Here is a 22,697-nt window from a genome sequence, read left to right on the forward strand (position 1 = left end):
CCTCGATGCCTGGCACATAGTCGGTGGGGGGGGGGGGGGGTGGAGCCGATGAATGTTTCATGGGTGGACTCTTAGGGAAGAAGAAAACTCTCAAAGTTCAGAATAACTTTTCTGTCACTGGGGCCGCCGTTTGAAGGCAAAATGAGCGATAAGGTCAAAGAATCGCCTTTTCTCCGCTAGTCCAATCATGCCGGTGGCACTTTACTGCCAGGTCCACATTTGATCTAAGCTACTTAATTTCTTCACCCTCTTTTCTTGCTGAAGATTCTTTCCCACACAGGTCATAGAAGAGGGGCCGATGTAATCATGAAAACTGAAACCTTGCAGTCCCTCACTCACAGAGCCATTGATGTGCTGACATTTGTGCCCAGAATGGGGGAACTAGAGATGAAAGGCCACCCCCCGCGGAGTCTGCTCTAAGCATAACTGTATTCAGTGGCTCTGAGATGAGGGAGCGAGTCCTACCCATGGCCACAAATAACAGAAGTGAGATATCTTAAGTGTTGACGTGGAAGTATTTAAAGGTGTTTTTGATACACGGAGGAGGGCTCCAGTCTGCCTGGGAAGCAGGGAGGCGGCACCAAGCAGGTGGGACTTGTTATACAGGGTGCTGAAGCATGAGTAGGAGTTTGCCAGGTAGAGGAGAGTGGAGTAAGGTCAGAGCACAAGAGCCCTTTGTACAGACGGAGCCCTGTGTGTGAAGGCAGTAGGAAGGAAGCAACATAGCTTTACGACTTCGCTGCTGTGCATATTCTAAATGGGAGGAACGAGGCTGCACACGTGGGCTAGGGTCAGATCCTAATTGGCTTATGTAGCCTCCTGTGGAGTAGATTTATTAGGCAGTGAGGAATCATTGAAAAATACTGAGTGAAGGCCACAGTGCGATGCGCTCTTTTAGGTGAGGAGGATGATTCTCTTGTTATGTGGAAGACACATTGTGGGGTCTGGGGAGTGGGGTGTTTGATCCCCCCATTATGAAGCTATCAGCAGTAGAGCTGGAGGGAGAGAGACAGCAGAGGCTTACCCAGTGTGATGTCAGGAAAGGAAGGGAGGCCTGGGCAGGTGTTGGACGATGTGAAAATCAGCTGACTGGGGACCGTGGAGAGGAAGCATCTCTCAGGATAGCCAGTTTTCTGGCTCAGGGCGCTGGGCGTCAGTCACCAAGTAGGGGCTGCATTGAACCCTCTTGTGTCAAAAGCTTTAAAAAATGGCCCAGGGCGCAGACGCGTACCCTTTGCAGCCACCCTTGAGTTTGTATTCTTTTCCTTTTCTAAAGAAGAGGAAACGAACCCAGCGCTCAAAGATGTTGAGTAACTCAGCCAAGGCCTCACAGCTCACGTGTGGCAGCGCTGGGGTTCAAAGCTAGGTTCACCCAGCTGGAATCCCACCCTGTGCAAAGCTGCTGCCCCCACGGGGAGGTGCCCCACGTGGAGGAAGCTAACGGGTCCCTTGCGAGGCCGGGGTGCGCTGAAGGAGGGGATAGAGATAGTGGGGGGGGGGCTTTTTTTAATTTTTTAAGATGTCAGCAGAAGCATTTCTATAGGCAGGGCGGAAGGAGACAGCGGAAGGAGAGGATGCCTTTCCTCCATCTAGGGGATGCGGTCAGTCAGGGGACTCTGTGGGTGCGAGGGCGGGGCTGGCGTTAGGACCCAGGCAGTGCCACCCTCCCTCGGACACAGGAATCAGGGCTTTGCAGAAAGGAAACTCCAAAGGGAACAGTGAGGAACAGAGGCCCCGGGCTCCCGGGCAGGGCAAGTCGGTGGGGTGGGCATCTGCAGGGAATCAGGGAAGCTGCCTCGGTGCCTTCAGGACGCTGGGAAAGTCAGAGCCTCACGGAGGCGCTGGTCCGCGAGGCTTGCGGGGGAGGAACCGGTCAGCGTCGTCTCTGGCCTGTCCAGCTGCGGCTCAGCGGCTCCCCCAGGGTTGCTGTCTCCATTTCCCTTACAGATGCTTCTAGACCCTCACTGTGGGTGGAGAGGAAGCAGTGCAGCTTAACTTCCAGGAAGGCGAGGCCTGTGGACTCGAAACCGCTCCCTCTGCCAAGGGCCAGGCGATAGCTTGGCCTTCACATCTCAGCTGTCCCAGATAGGAAAGGAACACACCTGAATCGTTCGTTTGTGTATTTTATTTTACGCACAATGATCAGCTCAGCCTTGTTGAGTTAAAAAGGATCAGCGTCTTGAGAGAAAAGCATTGCAGTCTGTGTCTCGATTCAGCTTTTGGAAGGCACCGGTAGATTCTGTCGGTGGTCCCTGAAAGGCTGAAGGTTTCTTTGTGTATGTTTGTGTTGGAGAGGGTGCCAGGGATGGGCAGAAAGAGAGCTGGGTCCTGGGTCCCCACTCCGCTCACAGTGGGAACACATAAGGCCTATGCTCTTTTCTTCCACCCTGAGGACAGCGTATTGATTACTGGTGTCTGTGTTTCTATCACATCAAACCTGACTACCTGGCTCCTTTCGTTTAAAACCATTTTCTTCTCTTTCTCGAGGACTGTCTTTAATTTGTCATTCAGTCCACTAGTTGATCTCTTAAGCCGTGTTTCCATGTCTTGTACCTTTTACACCATTGATTACATAAACACTAGGAAATACAGTTCTTGTCATTATCATTAGAAATGAATTCAGAAGAGGCAACACATGATTAACGTTCATCTTCTGAGTCCTAAATTTCAGGAAAGATTGAGTAAAAAATATTCTCAGGAAAGATGAACGAAATATACTCTCATAAACATGTACACGTAGTTTGAGACGCCCCCACTCCTGCCCTGGCATGTGTCAGAATCGGAGTTGGTTTCCATGTTGGCCATCAGGTGCCGGTGACGATCCCGGGACACCGTGCCCATCTGGCTGGACCGTGGGGATGCGTGCCTCCGTGTTCTATAGAGAGCGAGTTGATTTTTGCACCACTCCTTGGAATGACTTGGCATCTGATGTCTTTTCCTCAGGAACCGTGGAGCACTCAGCACATCCCAGCGCTGTTTTCAGCCTTCTGTGGCCTCCTGGTCGCGCTTTCCTATCATCTGAGCCGGCAGAGCAGTGACCCCTCTGTGCTCCTGTGAGTAACACGCACCGCTGTGCCTGGTTCCCGTGGCCCTCGCCTTGTCACAGGGGCGAGAGGGCCATGGCTCGCACGGTGGCTGGACTCCTGTGCTGTTCACGCAGCCAACCACCCAGCGAGGACGGGAGAGGTGCAGGACCGGCCAAACACTAATGGAAATCAAGCACCAACTTTTAGCGAACATTTAACCTCTGCTCTTGCTTTTGGAGTAAAACGCACGGCGCCAGGGACACAGGGCTGTTAGCTCCCAAGTGCTGCTTTTGAGTTTCCTTTGGGTGAATTGTGTGGGCAGCTCCCACCTCAACAAGGACCCTTTCCGGGCCCGTGAAGCAGAATCGCTAGGTGGTTACCCTGTGGAGACTTGATGGGCATCTCTGCAAGGTTTGCGGTTCGTTCTGTTGTTTTTTGTTCCAAACAGGGCCGTGCCCACATTTTAAAATATATTTAATAGTCATCTTTAGTCACTTGAAATATACTTTGCTACCTTCCCTTTAATTGTGCCTTTTATTATTTTTACTTGAAATGTACTATCTTCCCTTTAAATTGTGCCTTTTATTATTATTTTTTTTAAAAATTTATTTGGGGGAGAGAGAGAGAGAGAGTATGCAGGGGAGGGGTGGAGAGAGAGAGAGGGACAGAGAATCCCAAGCAGGTTCCACACTGTCAGCACAGAGCCCGATGCAGGACCCAAACTCATGAATCGTGAGATCAATACCTGAGCTGAAATCAAGAGTCGGATGCTTCACTGACTGAGCCACCCAGGCGCCTCTAATTGTGTCTTTTAAATCTTTGATAAATTTGCACTTGGGAAGTAGAATCACTTCCTGGGATGCCAGAGTTTCAGATAGCAATCATCTCATGTCATTTTTCCAAATGTTTGATTTTGACCATAACTGTGTGGGGGCCAGAGAAACCATTGTTTTAGGCTGCCACATGCAGCAAAATAAAAGACGCGGGAAATGGGCAAAAGTTACACGTGGTTTGTGCAGTTTTTCACGTCAAATATTTTACTGAAGTGTTGAGTTTTGCTGCCATTTTTATGTGGGGAGGAAGCCCCGATGGGCTGACACAGAGAAGCTCTGTGAGCTTCGCTGTTGGCAATCAGCTGCCCATTCCTCTTGAGGTCCATGACTCCTTTAATTAGGAGGGAATCTGAGAATCAAAACATCAGATTTGCGATCACTTGAATACACGCCTCTTCCTCTTTATTATGAATTAATTAAAGGAGCGAGCCCTTGCTTTGGTCATCTGGGAGTGAGAGGTCTCAGGTGAGGCTGTTTACCTCGAACGTTGTGACAGGCACATACTTTAAAGAGGATAACCTGTGCGTTTGTTCGTTTCCAGGTCCTTCATTCATTGTAGATTGCTTCCTAAATTTCTACATCAGAACCTGGAAGAGTTGGCCGCCGACCCTCTTCCTAAGAAGATGAAAGGCTCGGTGGTGAGATATTTGTGTTGCATAATGTACATGAGGATTTTGCTTAACCTGGCCTGGCACGTGCTGGCAAAGCTCAGGTTCTCAGCGGGTCCCTGGCTAGGCGGGAATGACAGTCACCGGTGCAGGGAGAGGTGCCTTGTCTTGGTCTACAGTTGGCACATGGACTGTTGAGCCACCTGGCAGGTGTGGACCTTTGACAGCCCCTCGAAGGCAGATGCTATATATGCCACGGTCACTCCATTGGTCCTCAGCTGATGGCAGTTTGCTCGGCTCTTTGAATGAAACGAGTTCGGTCAATGCTGCCCCCTGCTGGCGCCAGGCAGCAGGCCAGCTGCATACAAATAAAAGCTCATCTGCCAAGCTGGTTTCTAATGGGCTCCACACAGTCCTCTCCACACCTTCTGGCCTCAGCCTCATGCTGAGCTCAGAGTGCGCTTCCCACGTTCAGGGTTGACACTTGCACAGCCCTTGTGAGGAGTCCTTGGGTTTTAAGACTTACATCTGGGATGTTGGAGAGAGGAGCGACTCTATGGTATGGAGCGTGTGAGGGGAGAAGGAAAGAGGTAAAGAAGGAAGAACAGAACACAGAGACTTTAGAAGAAGGATGCTCTTTTCTGTTCGCCGGGAAAATGGCTTGGGGTGGTTTCAAACATCATCTGAGGAGGGGTAGCGTCTTTGGTATCATCTTCCAAACGTTACCACTTTCAAAAGCAATGCTCATTTGTTGTGTAATCTGCCATTTGAGTGTTGAGCTTGGGGTGATCTGCTGGCTGGAAGTCATGCCTTTCCTATGTTTTTGAGGAACGACGGATCAATGGAAAAGCGGCAAATGACCCATTGATTGCAGGCTCCTCCAGCCAGGAGATGTGTCTCATTTGTCTTGGCCTCCACGGTGCCAAGCGCCTGATGCTGATAACTGCCGTTGAATTTAGATGAGATTCAATTGCAATCTGCAATTTCAAGACAATGTGCAGGACTCAGGCAACAGGATAACATTTAAAAACTTCACACCTAGCCCCCTGTGCCTTTGAGTGTGGGTGCAGTTCAAGCCAACACATTGAGGAACCAAAGCACAGTCACTGTGACTAAGGACGTGGTTCATGAATTTGACAAGCAGAGGTATGTTTACAAGCAGGGCAGGAGGTAAAGCAGCTGGGGCCAATAGGATGGTAGCTAAAAAGGGAGGAACACATTGACACTGAAACATCGCATCAGCAACCTGATCTCTGACATCTACACCAGGAGATTTACAGGATCAAACTTGACATTCCTAGGTCAGTTGCCATAAAGTCCTGGAATGGCCCGATGTCTCCCCCAAAGGTTTCCTATAGGTATCTGAGAAAAACTGTTCTCCCCAAATGTTCCCTGATTTCATGGAATCATGAGGATGCTTTCTGATTTGTTGCCTTGAAAATAACATATGGACAACGAAGAAATCCACCAAGAAGGTTGCTTGGCAGAGGCTGACAGCATTTCCTTAGATGTGATGGGCTAAGAGTTGCCTTCCCCAGTTTTCATACACTTTGAAACGCTCTGTATAGTGAAGCGCACATAACCTGTAGGTGATTTAATGTGACCTGTGTTCTCTCTGAAAAGTCTTCCGGTCTAATGAGAATATTTTAATAGGACTACCACATTTAGATTTTAGAGTTTGGTGTATAAAACCTTTTGTGCCCAAGTGCAAGATTTCTCTCTTTGTCTCTGATTTTATTTCTCTGTGTCTGTCTGGCTCTCTCTTTTTCGCTCCCTCTTTTATTAAATTTCACTTTGTATGAGAAGTCCCTAAGGAGCCTCCTTAGATCAGGTTTCCAGCCCTTCCTCCTATTCCGATTCATTTGGCCTGTGCCAGGGCCTGGGGATCTGCATGTTTACAAGGCTGTCCCCGCAGACGGGTCTTCCAGGGACCTTGATCGAGAACTAGAGATACCTAGAGCTCCATCAGTGGGCTTCCACATTTCCATATGATCATTGCCAGCTATGCACTCAGTTAGTAACAATGTGAACTTTCCACTCCTGGTTTAGTTTCTTCTTATCCCTCTGCCTCATGAGCTTGGTCTATTTCTTTCTTTCTTTTTTTTTTTAAGTTTTTTTTTTTTATGTTTATTTGTTTTTGAGCGAGAGACAGAGCATGAGCAGGGGAGGGGCAGAGAGAAGGAGACACAGAATCTGAGGCAGGCTCCAGGCTCTGAGCTGTCAGCACAGAGCCCGATGTGGGGCTCCAACTCACGAACCACGAGATCATGACCTGAGCCGAAGTCAGACGCTCAACCGACTGAGCTGCGCCCAGGCGCCCCTTGGTCTTTGTTTCTATCCTCACTCATCCTCCTCAATCCCTATACTCTTCACCCATTCAGATATGCTACTTCCATTGTATCTATTTTTCTCAGTTCCTAGAAACAAAAAATAGACCACCAACAAAACAAACGACTACCTCATTCTTATTTGTACAATTCAAACAACTTCTTTGTAACCACTGGTTGTATCATCTAGGTTTCTCTGGCACCATGCTGTCTATATTTACTGTGTGTATAGTTTGGAACCAGCGCTTTTTAAAAAATTTTTATTTATTTTATTATTTACTTTTGAGAGAGAGAGAGAGAGGAAGAATGACTGGTGGAGGGGCAGAGGGAGAGGGAGAGATTAGAGCCTGACGTGGGGTTCATGCTCATGAACTGTGAGATCGTGACCTGAGCCGAAATCAAGAGCCGGAAGCTTAACCAGCTGAGCCATCCAGTGCCCCGGGATGAGGCCTTCTTCAGCTTCTTTTTTAGGGTTGGAGCGTGAAGTACTACATAAGATGTCACAATGGATTTTAAATATTCAATGTACTAAGCCCCAATATATTAATTAGTTAAATATGCATAGAATCAACATTAAAATAGGGAGCCAAAACCTTAATATTATTGAATATTGTTTTGGAAGTTCTGGCTTGTGTTAAGTCCTAAAAGAAAAAAAAAAAAAGTAGATTGCATTACTGTATACATTTCGGTGCACAGCAAAGTTTTTAAATATCGATCATGATCAGTCTAAGAATTCACAAATACCCCTAGAGACAAAGAAACTTAGAAAAACAAGAGCATTCTAACACATCAGAAATAACTTTAAAAAATATAATGAGACCATAATCCCACTCACAATGGCAACAAAATACATGAATTGATAATAGGAAAGATTTTACCAAGTAATGTCAGAAATAAAGAAAACCACAGCAGTCTATTAAAATGCAAATGAGCTTCTGAATAAGTGGTGATAAATAGACATAACCTGATTTTGGATAGGAAGGTCGAGATTTATTAAATGTCAATTCTTCCTAATAAATTTATAGGTTTAATGTAGTTCAAAACAGTTCCAGAGGAATTATATTCACAACTTGGGGAAATGATTCTAAGATTCACTTAGAAGAATAGCCATTAATAATAGCTTTAAAAAATCTGAAAAAGAAGAATAAGAAAGAGGAACTTAGCACTTTGGGATTTAAGAGTATATTATAAAGATTGAGTAATCGGAAGAAAAAAAAAATGAGACTGATCCAAGAGTGGAGAATGGGATTAGTGAATCAGTAAAACACAGAAAGGAGACAAATTATTTATAGGAATGTATTATGTGAAAATTACATGTCACAATCAAGAATTGATTAATCAGTGTATGGTGCTGAGGTAATTGTTTAGCAGTGGGAGGGATAAAAAGGGATTTTATGTGCTGATCCCTCACCAGAAAGAAAAAGAAAGATCAAACGAGACTTTTCCATCTCTCACGTTGTGGCAGGCTGACTTATTATAGCCAAACTCTCTGCTGATTAAAACTGAAAATTCTGAACAAAATACAAAAAAAAAAAAAAAAAGTCCTTCTTGTATGTGAAAAAGAAGTGACAAAAGATAAGGAATTATCAAGTCAAAGTCTGAGTGAACAGGGAGACCTGGAGGAAGCAGAGCAGGAAACTGCTTTTGCCTCAAGAGCACCTGCCCAACCAGGGGATCTTGAGCCTCAGTGTCCAGCCCTCAAACGGCGGGGAAGAGAAAAGAAAGCCCAAAACTGCCAAGATGGGTGTGCAGGGGGGACCCACACTGAGTCACCCACCCTCAGTGGGAGGATGAACCAGAAGGAATCAGTTGCATCCTTTGCAGTGCCTGGGGAGTGCAGGGTACTGGCCTCGGTGCTGAACACAATGGCCCTGGATCCCTGGGGTGTTGTAGTCCGCTCCGCTGTGGGCTTTCAGTCCACATTCTGACACCCCTCACCCCTAGATTTATGTAGTGAATTTGAAGCGGCCCCCAACTAGGAACAGCTCATGGCAAAATGAAACACAAATCCTCTCTAGAGATCCTTTCCTCCTAGGGCTCCACGTGTTCCCCAACCCATTTTTCTAAGGGAAATGAGCAGCTCTCGCTAAAAAAAATGTAAAAACGACACAAGGAAACAAGGAACCAGCAGAAACAGGTCTTCAGGTACTTGAAGCACTTGAACTACCAGACACATTTTAAAACTACTTAATGTGTTTAAAGGAATAAGAGGTAAAACTTACAGACAATAGAAAATACTAAAATGATCCAGCATGTTTGAAAGAGAACCAAATAGACCTTTGTAAATGAACAAACAAAAAAATGGCAAAAAATGAAGCAGTTGAAGTAAACACACACACACACACACACACGAGATTAGACACCTCTGGTGAGAGAATTAGTGAACTACAAGACAGAAGAAAGTACCCAGGATGCAACACTAATAGACAAAAAAATTAGGAAATACATCAGAAAGACAAAGACAGGTGACACAGACTAAGAAGATCTAAAATATATGTAATCAGAATTCCAGAAAACCGGGAGAGACTGGAGCCTAATCAATGTCTGATGAGATGATATCTGAAAATTTGCCGGAATTGATGGAAGACACTGATCTAGGGACTCAAATGCCAGTGAATCACATGCAGGGTAAAACAAGGAAGAGAGAATCCACACAGGACAAACCTTAGTGAAAATGCAGATATCAAAGACACAGACCATCTTAAAGCAGTTAAACAAAAGAATGGATTACATTCAAGTGAATGATGAATGGAAAGCTCCCTTATCAAAAACCATCATAGAAGCCAGAAGTTTGATGTATTCAATGTCCTATACAGAAAGTATCTGCCAGGGTAGAATTCTATGCCCAGTGAAAAGATCTTTAATTTTTTTTTTTTTAATGTTTGTTTATTTAGAGAGAGCGAGACAACGTGAGCAGAGGTGGGGCAGAAAGAGAGGGAGAGAGAGAAAGAATCCCAAGCAGGCTCTGTGCTGGTGCCCCCAGTGAAAATATCGTTAAAGAACCAGGGACAAAATAAAAATATTTTACGTAAACAGAAGCCGAGAGACTTTCGCTAAATGTAGTTCTGAGTGATGTTCTTCAGATGGTCTCAGACAGAAAGTCTAATTCGCAAGAAAGAACAAGGAGAAAAAAAAAGTGGCAGATACACTGGTAAATTTCAGCAAACATTAGCCGTACAAAACCATACAAGGGTAACACAAAACTCTGGATGGAAGGAGAAATGGACTCCAAGACTTAAAAATTCTTCGTAATGTCCCGGAGGCAAATAAAGATCCTGATTAAGACTGGTAAGTCAATGGGGCGCCTGGGTGGCGCAGTCGGTTAAGCGTCCGACTTCAGCCAGGTCACGATCTCGCGGTCTGTGAGTTCGAGCCCCGCGTCAGGCTCTGGGCTGATGGCTCAGAGCCTGGAGCCTGTTTCCAATTCTGTGTCTCCCTCTCTCTCTGCCCCTCCCCTGTTCATGCCCTGTCTCTCTCTGTCTCAAAAATAAATAAACGTTGAAAAAAAAAAAAAAAAGACTGGTAAGTCAAGTATGCTTATTGGAATGCTTATTGGAAGTATGCTTATTGGAATGTTCAGTGTCACTGCTGAAGGAGTAGAAACACAGTGTGTGACTTCCTACTCACTACAGAGGGAGGAACAGAATGACGAAACAAAAAAATGGCTCTTCCTAAGTAACAAAATAGAACAGGCCTCCTCTGTGATGCTCTGCTTAAAAGTCAGTTCCAGAAGGGTTATAAGCCTAACTAGGAGATTACAAAACCTGAGAGTGCTTAGAATCATAATAGAGGAAATTATCTTTATGATACCTCCAGGGTAGGGGAGAATTTTTTAAATAAAAACAACAAAAAATTGAAGTTCACTAAAATTATGACCTTTGACTTACCAAATAATGCCCAAAAAGAAGACTTAAAAAAATAAGCCACAGAATGGGAAATAATGTTTAAAATATGTATAGTAGATAAAGCACCAGTGTAGAGACGAATACACAATTACTATAAATCAACAAGAAAGCCATATATGTCGATTAAAAATGGCCAAAAAGGCGGCACCTGGGTGGCTCAGTCGGTTAAGCGTCCGACTTCGGCTCGGGTCATGATCTCGCGGTTTGTGAGTTCGGGCCCCGCGTTGGGCTCTGTGCTGACAGTGCGGAGCCTGGAGTCTGCTTCAGATTCTTTGTCTCCCTCTGTCTCCACTCCACTCCTGCTTGTGCTCTCTCTCTGTCTCTCAAAAATGAATAAACATTAAAAAAAAAAAATGGCCAAAAGGCTTGCACATGCACTTCACGAGAGAGGAAATAAAAATAGCCAAAAACATGAATATGTATGTAAGCTAATTAATAATCAGGAACCTCCACACTAAAAGCACACTGTGTTACCATTTCACACTTGCCAGACTGACAAAAAATTAAAAGTTCCCACAGTGTTAAGTGTAGAGCAAGGGAACTCTTATGAACTGCTGGTGGTGGCGTGAATCACTGTGTATATTTTGGAAACAGTTTGGGATCATAAGGTCGAAGATGCATATATACTGCAGCCAGCAATTTTACTCTTAGATTTTTATCCCGGAGCAAATCTTGCACATTTATACCAGAACGCACACGTAAGATTGTTCCTTTTAGCAATAATTCCTAAGAGCCCTAAACTGAAGCTGCTAGAAATTCTACCAACAGTGCAATGACTAGTGTGCAGCAGAACAGATCCTACTGGAGCCATATGCAATGGCATGGGTGAGTCTTGACCATGTAATGTGGAGCAAAGGAAGCCAGACACAAAAATGTCTCGTATAGTGCCATCCATTGGGTAAAAATAGACAAACAATTCCATATGGAAGTCGCAAAATCATTCTTGTTTAAAAAGCAAGAAACTTATTTTCACCGGAGTCAGGATAGTTAATGCGGAACCCCAAGAGGGGATAGAAAGGTTTGTGATCAGAGAGCCGCATAAAGGGATTTCTTGGGACTAGAAATGCTAGATTTCTTGAACCAGTTGGTAGTAACTGAGATGCTTACTTTGTAATTATTTTTTATCTATCTATCTTCTATCTATCTATCTATCTATCTATCTATCTATCTATCTATCTTTAAGTTTAATTACTTATTTTGAGAGAGAGAGAGCAAGGGAGAGGCAGAGAGAGAGAGGGAGAGAGAATCCCAAGCAGGCTCTGCACTGTTAGCAAGGAGCCTGACCCAGGGCTCATTCCCACGAACCATGAGATCATGACTTGAGCTGAAACCAAGAGTTGGACACTCAACCAACTGAGCCATCCAGGCGCCCTTTATAATTATTTTTTAAATTATATTTATCTATTTTATGCACTTTTTTGTATTCCTGGCTTACAATTTTAAAAATGTAAAAGAAATTTTCCCAAAAAGGTATGAAATAAAATCAAACATTTATTCAAATTCTAGAAAGGGGATGATTTTCCAGACTTGGAATCTATAAAATGAAAATAAATAAAACACACACACATACACACAGATGTGAGTCCATAAAACTTTTATACTTCTATATGTTTAATTAATTAATTAAATTAATTAATTTAAACATAATAAAATTAAACAATTTGGTAAAATATTCAATACAAATTTGATAAAAGTTAAATATCTTTCTTCTACCAACAACTCACACTTTAATTGTTAAAACTCTATAAGCAAATGATATCAGTATATGTATTTCACTTTAGGGACAAAATATTTCGAAGTAATTGTGAGGACCATATTTACCCTTCTTATAAAGAAAGAAATACAGATTAAAGTAAGAGAGTTGTTTTGTTTTGTTTTGTTTTTTGTTTTGTTGTTGTTGTTTTTTTTGTCCACTCAATCAGCACAGGATAAATTAATGATATTGCCAACTGGGACAAGATGAGATTTCTTAGACATTGTTTGTATTTGTGTAAGTTATTACAATCATCTGGAAAAGCATAATTTATCAAGAATTCTAAAATTCATCACCTATAATATAATAAGTCGATTTATCAGAGGTGGTCTAAAGGATGAATTCAAAATATGAAAAAAAGATTTAGGTACATCAAGATCATGACTGCAGCATAATTCATCATGGTAAAAAATGGAAGATAACCCAGAACCTAACAGTCGGGGAATGCTTGCACTAAATACAGCATATTCCCTTTCAGTCATGAATTTAATGTTTTAAGTTTCCACTATGGCACTGTTTGTATGTGTACGTCTATGGGTCATCACAAGATGGAAAATTAGTTCGCTGGTAAGTGACTATTAGTAAGTCTATACAATAATATACATATACGTAGTGCTTACAAAAGAAAGTACAGTTGAAAAAGATAAAAAATTATATGCACACTAAGATTAGACCTTCATAAGCTATGCATAGGTAATACGTATGATGTATATATGTATATGTATGATGTATAATCATAATATACATCATGATTACAGCTAGAACCGTGCCTCAGCATTCGCAGGCAAAAATACTGAACCAGAAAGCATAAAAATGCTAATATTGTTAGTGTCAGGATGCAGTGATCATGAATGATCTATTCCCTTTCTTTGTGTGCTAGAGTGCTGCAATATTATGTTATCCTATAATGGAAATGTTAATTCATACTAAAAATTTGCAGAGACCTTCTAAATTTTCATTTTTCTCAGATGTTTCATACTCTAATTTTTATTTGTTTATTTAAAAAATTAATGTTTATTTGTTTTTGAGAGAGAGAGAGAGAGAGAGAGAGAGAGAGAGAGAGAAACAGAGCACGAGTGGGGAGGGGCAAAAAGAGAGGGAGACACAGAATCTGAAGCAGGCTCCAGGCTCTGAGCTGTCAGCACAGAACCTGACACAGAGCTCGAACCCCCGAACTCCGAGATCATGACCTGAGCCAAAGTCTGACACTTAACCAACTGATCTACCCAGGCGCCCTGTATAATGTGTATTTAAATGAGCAAAAATTATTTAGTAAGAAACCCAAAATTAAAAACTTTTTACAGTGTTTCAGGCTACTTTCATAGGAGACAACAACAATCTCTGATGACTAGGTGTTTTCAAGATTCCTTTTCAAAAATAATATTTTCACATTTGCTGCACTGTACTGCATTTAAAGACACCCATGAAACAGTAGTGCTTGTAAGAATTATAGTTGTGTATTAGTAAGTAGCGTTGTGTCACTGAAAAAATATGTTTATAAAAATCTGCTGCATTTCGGGGTACCTGGGTGGCTTAGTCAGTTAAGTGTCCGACTTCACCTCAGGTCATGATCTTGCAGTTTGTGAGTTCAAGCCCCACATCGGGCTCTGTGCTGACAGCTCAGAGCCTGGAGCCCATTTCAGATTCTGTGTCTCCCTCTCTCTCTGCCCCTCCCCTGCTCACACTCTGTGCGTGTGTGTGTGTGTGTGTGTGTCTCCCTCTCAAAAATAAACAAACATAAAAAATTTTTTAAAAAGCTGCATTTCATACTCTTTGTAAAGGCACATGTATAAAAATTTCTAAGGAAAAGTACATTTTCAGGAATACAATTTTTGGAGCAGCATAATATCTGGGTTTTGGTGGCTGTAGGGAAAGAGGGAACCTTTTCTTTTTCTTTTGCTAATGTTACTTTCACCAGTATTAACACAGTGGTCTGTGGTTTCATTAATTAGCACTAGCTTGAAAAGCTCAATAATCACCATTTGCCATTGCCTTTGCTGAAGAGTCTGCTCAAAACTTTGCCGGTTTGCAGCTGGGAGGGGGATGGGGGAATTGTTTGGCTTCTTGCTATTGGTTTGTGAAGCTTTTATGTATTACAGATGCAGTTTGTGTTTTGCAACTACTTTTTTCAGTCTTGGCTTGCCTTTTCATTTTATAACAATGTATTTTGAAGAACAGCTGGTTTAAATGTTCATGAACTCCAATTGAATAACTGTTTTTTTCCCTTTAAAGTTCCACTTTTCAGTGTTTTGCTTAGGAAAGCTTTGCTAAACCCAAGGTCACTAAGATTTCCTCTTATGTCTTCTTTGAGAAATGTAACAGTTTGTTACGTTTATAATGCACGTTGACTTAGGTTTTATGTGTGATGTGAAGTAAATGTCAAGGTGTTTTTTTGTTTTGTTTTGTTTTCTGTTTTTTTTCCCCATTCCATTTGTGGAAAGAATTATCCTTCCCCTCATTTAGAGGAAAGGTGTTTTTTCACATTGTCACTTTTGTTTAAAATCCATTGACTGTGTATGTTTTCGCCTATGTCTGGGCTCTTTGTTCTGTTCTCTTGATCAAGATGTATACTTTATGCCAATACCATCAAGGCCTGATTCCTGCAGCTTTGTAATAAGTCTTCAAATCAGATATTGTATATCCTCCAACTTTGTTCTTCCTTTTCAAAGTTGTTTTGCCTCTTCTAGATCTATTGCATTTCCAAGTAAATTTATATTGCATTCTAGGGAAGGAAATAAACCACTGAGATGTTGCAGATCAGTGGTTGTCTCCAGACAGAGGAGAAAAGGGGATGTAGGTTAGAAAAGGTCGGGAGAGGAAACTTTAGGGCACCATGGCTGTGCTACTTATTTTCATTGTGGTTGTGGTTTTCATGGGGATATCCACGTGTCAAAACTCATCAACTGGTACACTTTATGTATGTGCAGGGGTTTTGTATGTCAGTCACACCTCAAGAAAGTTGTTCAAAATAACAATAGAGGGGCATCTGGGTGGCTCAGTTGGTTAAGCCTCAGACTTTGGCTCAAGTCATGATCTAGTGGTTCTTGAGTTCAAGCCCCATGTCGGGCTCTGTGCTGACAGCTCAGAGCCTGGAGCCTGCTTCAGATTCTGTGTCTCCCTCTCTCTCTGCCCCTCCCCTGCTCATGTTCTGTCTCTGTCTGTCTGTCTGTCTCTCTCTCAAAAATAAACATAAAAAAATGTTTTTAATTAAAAAAAAAAAAAGAATAAAGCTAACAATACAGGGGCACCTGGGTGGCTCAGTCTTGATTTCAGCTCAGGTCGTGATTCCAGGGTTGTGGGATTGAGCCCCACATCAGGCTCCATGATGAGCATGGAACCTGCTTAACATTCTCTCTTTCTCTCTCTCTGCCCCTCCCCCGCTCCTGCACAGGTGTGCGCGCGCTCTCTCTCTCTCTCTCTCTCTGTTTCTCTCCCTCTCCCTCTCTCTCTCTCCCTCTCTTGCTCTCTCTCTCTCTCTAACTTAAAAAAATAAAAACAATACAGGAAAGAAATGGGCAGGAGGAACATTTTTGTAAATAAAGACTAAAATCAGTAGAATTCCTATATATCATCCAACTGTGAAAGAAATACCAATAATCAGAGCTCATTCTCTTGCTTTAAGAAACCTAGAAATGTAAGCCTCCTCCCCTCACCAGCTGCCCTCATGGCCCACTATTTTGCCTTTAGGCAAGAATGGTTGGTCAGTTATAGATAAGACTTACTTTTCAATTAGAATATTTGGGAAAATGTTTATCTTCCTTTCGGATAAGGATTCAGTAATTAGAATAAATTCTTTAATGTTTATTTTTGAGAGAGAGGAAGAGGGCACACACATGCGTGTGCAAACACACACACACATGCACACACACACTCAAGTGGGGGAGGGGGAGAGAGGGGGACAGAAGATCCGAAGCAGGCTCCACACTGACAGCACAGAGCCCGATGTGGGGCTTGAACTCATGGAACCGGGAGATCATGACCTGAGCTGAAGTTGGATACTTAACCGACTGAGCCATCCAGGTGCCTAAGCATTCAGTTATTTATTTATTTATTTATTCATTCATTCATTCATTCATTCATTCATTTAAACATGAAATTTATTGGCAAATTGGTTTCCATACAAGCATTCAGTAATTTTTAAATGACGTAAAACCATGTCAGTATAGAAGAGGAAGGAAAAATTCACTTATCTTCATAGCCTAAAGAGTCAGTGAGTTATAGATCTTTCCTCTGGGAAGGCCTGGCCTTTTGTAAATCTTTGAATGCAAGGAGATACCTGAATTTTGTCCATTTATTCATAGTAAAGTTTTGATGAAAATCCCGTGATTATAAAAGTTTTATGAGGATTCCGACTAAAAAATCATTGTGATTTGCCCTGCCCAAAAAATCAGGGGGATTCTTACCATTTTCTTTTACCATATTATTCTTACCATTACTAAGAATAAATCTAGAATTTAGTTTATCACGATACAATTGCTCCCATATTTAATGCCTGCACATGAATTGTAAAACAACTTTAGCAGATAATTGATGAATTGATGCTGGGACTGTTATCTCTTCCCTGTATGATTAGTTGCTTTAACCAAGCCATGTTGACTTTTCCATCAGATGGTTCCAGGTCATTATTGCTCCATTTAAACTGCCTTTCTGACTCCTTCCTATCACTTTGGGTGTTAATTCAGTCAGAAAGCCAGTAGCGTGATTTGCAAGAACTCCACATTTTCATTTTAAAAACCAGAAAAGAAAAAAAAAACGGGTTGTAGGGAAACAGACATACAGAGATACAGGTTTCTGGTGGATAAACAATTATTTAAGAGGCATAATTCCCTTTCAATATGAGATATTGATATATTTATAATGATGGTTTAGAGTTTTCAGGTAACTGTGTGACATCTCAAAATGTTCAATAATTGTGAACTGTAGTGAACTGGCCTCTGTAGATAGAAAAAAATGTGATGGTCCTTTATATCTCTAAGATGTATCTTAGTCCATTCTCCATATAGCTGCAGGATTAATGACGTTCTTTGGCCTAACTTTGCTTTGTTTTCCCGAGACCCTGCTCACGCCACAATTTTATGCGAAGGGAAGTTATCAGCAACTTACTAACATTTCATTTTCTGCATATGTGCCAATAGTATGTGTATATTTAAATTATTTGGAGGTGGCCTTAACCCAATCTGACTGGTGAATTAAAATGTGAAATCTGTTCTGGACCAAAGAAATAAGCAGGGATGCCCGGGTGGCTCGGTCGATTAAGCGTCTAACTTCGGCTCAGGTCATGATCTCGCAGTTCGTGGGCTGGAGCCCCGCGTTGGGCTCTGTGCTGACAGCTTGGAGCCTGGAGCCTGCTTTGGATTCTGTGGCTCCCTCTCTCTGTGTTCCTCACCCGCCTGTGCTCTGTCTCCCTCTCTCTCAAAACATGAACAGTAAAAAAATGTTTTTTTTAAAAAAGAAATAAGCAAATGTGTCAGAGGCTTCTGTTTGGCCAACAGCATGCATAGAAGCATGCTAAAGCCGAGTAGAGATCATGAGCACTTCACCCTCCTTCATCAGACCATGACATCTTGTCTTTGGCCTGTGTTTGTAGGGAAGAACCTTATGCCTCCTATACACGTGGAACACTTTTTTTCCTGCCGTGGTTAGCAGACGTAGGCTAACCTCACAGTGTGCATTCCCCATTCCCCACCCTTTGCCTTGTTCTTCCTGGTGGTCCACCCAGGGTGTGCCCCTGGGAACATACCAGGTAGGTGATGTGTTTGAAAAGTGGGTTATCCAGAGTCGGTATCTGTCTCCTGACTTACCTGGTGACTACAGAGTTACGGAGAGAAACAAAGAGCAGACTTTACAGTTGGTTCTCTCTTTGCAGAAGGATATCTTAAAATCGGATCTCATTATCTGCTCAGTGGCTGCCGTTCTGTCATTTGCAATCAGTGCCAGCACTGTGTTCCTGTCCTTGCGAGTATGTATCCCTTCGGCTTTATACTCCCCTGCCTCCTTATTCTCCCTAATAACAGAGCCGGCTGTGGGACTCCAGGGCATCGTCAGGGTAGTAGAGCCAGGAGAGGAAAACACAACACCAGCTGAGAGGTTTAAGGAACGTGGCTATTGTGCTGTGAAGAATTACGTCCCAGATGAGATTTGGTTCACACTGCAGATTGGGTTCAAGTGTTTTACCCCTTGTCCTGCGGCATCTGGGGAGCCGTATTGTTTGCTAGAGTAACAGCGCATGTCCTAGAACCCCGCGGTGGTAAGACAGGCCCACGGCTCACTGCCAGGAGCAGGACTGAAGGCATTACCATATCAGGAGGGAGCCCGAGGTCCCCAAGCCAGAAGGCGTTTGGGAACATGGTTTTCAGGTAGAAAAACAAAAGTGGACAGCTCTAGGTGGGGATTCTGGCTGGAGGTTCCAACAGACAGTTACTGTCTCCATATAAAAGTATTACACACTTAGGAGCTCTCTTTCCAACAAGGAAAGTCTATTAGCTACGTTTGTTGCTCTCTGCCTCTTCTTTTTTTAAAAAAAAAATTTTTTTTTCAACGTTTATTTATTTTTGGGACAGAGAGAGACAAAGCATGAACGGGCGAGGGGCAGAGAGAGAGGGAGACACAGAATCGGAAACAGGCTCCAGGCTCTGAGCCATCAGCCCAGAGCCCGACGCGGGGCTCGAACTCACGGACCGTGAGATCGTGACCTGGTTAAAGTCGGACGCTTAACCGACTGCGCCACCCAGGCGCCCCTCTGCCTCTTCTTTTAAAAACAACAGTAACAAAATCTAAAGGGCAGAGTTCCCTTGGCCTCTGAACTTAGTAGGCCAGCTCTCCACCCCCTCCTTAGGGGCTCCCAATACAGGGTGGTTTTGTATGGAAGAAATTTTCAGAAACAAGCCCAGGGTTGCCTCTCTGTTCCGTTAGAGGGAAGAGGGGAAGGCCGGCAGTGTTACGTGATATGCATGGACACCCCTCCCCTGTCCTGCGAGGCTAAACCGTGACATTTGTCCTCTTGTATCACAGCCATTTCTCAGTGTCGTGCTGTTTGCCCTGGCTGGCTCGGTGGGGTTTGTGACCCATTACATGCTTCCTCAGCTCCGCAAGCACCATCCGTGGATGTGGATTTCACACCCCGTTCTTAAAAACAAAGAATATCAGCAGCGGGAAGTGAGAGGTCAGTAATCTATCCCTCGTTAAAAAACAAAACAAAGCAAAACAAAAAACGATGTAGTGGAAGGTATCTGTTACAGCAGAGAGCGTTTGCAACCAATGTGAATGTGCTGAATGCCACAGGACTGCACACTTAAGGACCGTTACAATGGCAGATGTTACATTATATCTATTTTACCACAATAAAAAAAAAAGGAGAGCGTGTACCTTAGAGTATGCAGTATCGCCCCCAGAACGAGAAAGTTGAAGGGGAGTGAATTAGAACTGTGTTTTATAAAAATAGCAAGCGGTTGTTAGTAGTGGGGAAAATTAATTACCATTATTCAGACCTGAAGATTATGCTGTTCCAGCTTGAGGTGACCCGGGACCAGGAAGAACATCACTTTACTGCCCTCCCATCCTCCAAAGTGTTTGGGGTGGGAGTGGGGCAGGGATGTAGCCCAAACCTCTGAATCTTTAGGACCTCTGACCCCTTGCATTTTGCTTCACTTGACCCACACCCATACATGATGGACTCAGCTGTTCTCAGGGCTGTTTCCGGTCACAGTCATGCAACAGCCTGGTAATCCAGGCCGTGCCACTAGCTTCTAGATAAGAAGTCTCTCAGGAATTTCTCTCGTAGCTCTTCCCTTGCTCTGTGATCCCACAGATGGTGGAAGGATTGGATTTATCCCCATTTTCAAACACATTGAAATTACAGGTCACAGACCGTAGCTGTCGTTTATAACCAGCTAGTGCTGGTAATTCTGCGCAGAACGTTGTAGCCCGTTGTAACGCCTCTGTTGTAGAGGGAGATATCTCATTGTCACCCTGTCCAGGCACAGGGGTATGTGAGCAGAGCCAAGACTGGCTGACCTGCAGGGATGCATTGGACTCCCCAGATTAGTTAGCAGTAACTTTGGTGGACTGGTATGACGAAGGGAAAGGGGGGCGAGATAATTTCAAAATGAAGAAGCGAAAGAATCACTTCAGGTGCTGTCGAGAGCATTTCTTCAAGGAACATCTCTGGGTGGGTATGTGGAGCTGCCTTAATCTGAAACAGCCAGATCAGGAAAACTGTAGATTGTTTAGTGGAAAAATACGGCATCGAGGGTCTGCTGCGCATATAGGGTTCAGGAGGTGGAGAAGGGTCACCTGACTGCTCTGCCCTCAGAGACTTGGTTTTCTCAACATGCAACAGGGGCAGCTAGCTTAAGGGTCAAGCTTAATATATTTGTGCTATACAGACACACACACACACACACACACACATATTTTAAATGTTCTGTTACATTCTAGGTGCTACTTAAATGCATAGTATTTTAAACCTGCATGGGCCATTTTTAAAAATTTATTTATTTTGGCGGGGGGGAGAGCATGTGCACAAGTGGGGGAGGGGCAGAGAGAGAGGGGAGACACAGAATCCAAAGCAGGCTTCAGGCTCTGAGCTGTCAGCACAGAGCCCGACACGGGGCTTGAACTCATGAGCTGTGAGATCATGACCTGAGCCGAAGTCGTATGCCCAACTGACTGAGCCACCCAGGAGCCCCTTCATGACCTTTTCAGCACATGATTCAAGCCCAGGTAACGTGAACGTGTTTGTATGTTGATGTCTCCTCTTTGAGGGATGAGTGAGCAGGCGGGCCTGGGCGTCTGTCCTGTAACGGGGGGCTGGGGGTTCACGTCTGTTAGCACAGGCTCAGGCAGAAGCTCTGTGGCTGTTTCTCCCTTGCCTGCATGAGCTGTTTATAAGCCACCTGAAATCTAGCCAAGAGTAATAGACTTGACAAATTAGGCATATAATGAAGAACAGATTGCATTTCAAAATTACGTGTGTTAGAAGGAAAATCCAAATATTTAAAATATGATGGTATGAACTCGTTGAAAAGCTATTACTCATTTTGGTATCATCCAGATCCCGACTTTCCTTGCCTCTTCTTCCTGGCCTTCTGCCTTTTAGGTCTTTTGCTCTTTATGTCTGCTACTAACAAGAAAAAACATGCCCAGGAAATTCAGACCAACTGTATACCTTTTTTTTTTTTTTTAATGTTTATTTATTCTTGAGACAGAGACAGAGCGTGAACGGGGGGGTGGGGGGGGGGCAGAGAGAGAGGGAGACACAGAATCCGAAACAGGCTCCAGGCTCCGAGCTGTCAGCACAGAGCCCGACGCGGGGCTCGAACCCACGAACTGTGAGATCATGACCTGAGCCGAAGTCAGACGCCCAACTGACTGAGCCACCCAGGCGCCCCAAACCGTACACCTTTTAATGTGAAAACTGTGCTCAGATCTTCTCATTGGATCACAGAATACTATTACTGGAAGAGAAGGTCGAGCAGAGCAGGGCGGCAGGTCTGTGCCCTACCACTGGAGTCCCCTAATCCCACGGCAGACACCGCTGAGAACAAGCCTAAAGCTGGGCCAGAGGCAGACACTGAATAGGCATGGGAGATGAGATGTATGTACTCTCCCTGTCTCAGAGTTTGTAGAATCCCGCCCCACCCTTTACCTAGGAGGAAGCTGAAGCCCACAGACCTCAAGGGGCCCGGCAAGTCTGTGGCCAGTGAGTGACCAGAAAGAACCCAGGGCATCTTACTCCGGTGGGGTGCTCTTTCTGTTCCCCCGTCAGCTCTCGGTCTGGCAGGCTGATTGTGTGCAGTTCATATGCGGCCCTTAGACGACATGTTGCTGCCGTCATTGTTGCCCAGCAGGGCCACGTCGCTGTGGTAGGTCCTGCAGAAGCCGACAGGCCGTAGTCTAATGCCAGCTCTGCGAAGCTTGCTTTCATCCCTGGATTGAGACAGACTCACCACACTGAATTCTGGGCCTTCTCGTGGTTTCTCAAATACACCCCCTTCTCTGACCGTCCCCCTTGCTGTTCCCACTGGACTCTCGCCACCCACTCATCTTTCAGATCTCTGTTTAAAAGTCAGTCCCTCCAGGAGCACCCAGTTGGTTGAGCATCCGACTCTTGATTTTGGCTCAGGTCACGAGCTCACCGTTCGTGGGCTGGAGCCCCACATCAGGCTCAGCAGGAATTTCTCTTTCCTTCCATCTCTCTCTGCCCATCCTGTTCTCTCTCTCTCTCAAAACAAACAAACAAACAAA

General features: G+C 43.9%; 1 protein-coding gene across 4 annotated transcripts in view; it reads left to right on the forward strand.

Annotated features, from left to right (window-relative positions):
- The window catches only part of PCNX2 (pecanex 2), a 303,804-nt gene that overhangs the window by 133,414 nt on the left and 147,693 nt on the right, over nt 1-22,697 (forward strand). For all 4 annotated transcript variants that reach the window (XM_086679664.1, XM_086679662.1, XM_086679661.1 and 1 more), the window contains exons 16-19: nt 2,944-3,053; nt 4,401-4,497; nt 18,319-18,411; nt 19,464-19,614. In XM_086679664.1, the coding sequence (XP_086535790.1) occupies nt 2,944-3,053; nt 4,401-4,497; nt 18,319-18,411; nt 19,464-19,614 (451 nt within the window). The remainder of the gene's footprint in view (nt 1-2,943; nt 3,054-4,400; nt 4,498-18,318; nt 18,412-19,463; nt 19,615-22,697) is intronic.

This window comes from Puma concolor, chromosome D2, assembly GCF_028749965.1.
Source record: "Puma concolor isolate L17-30 chromosome D2, mPumCon1.1.hap2, whole genome shotgun sequence".
In the NCBI taxonomy this organism is placed as follows: Eukaryota; Metazoa; Chordata; class Mammalia; order Carnivora; family Felidae; genus Puma; species Puma concolor.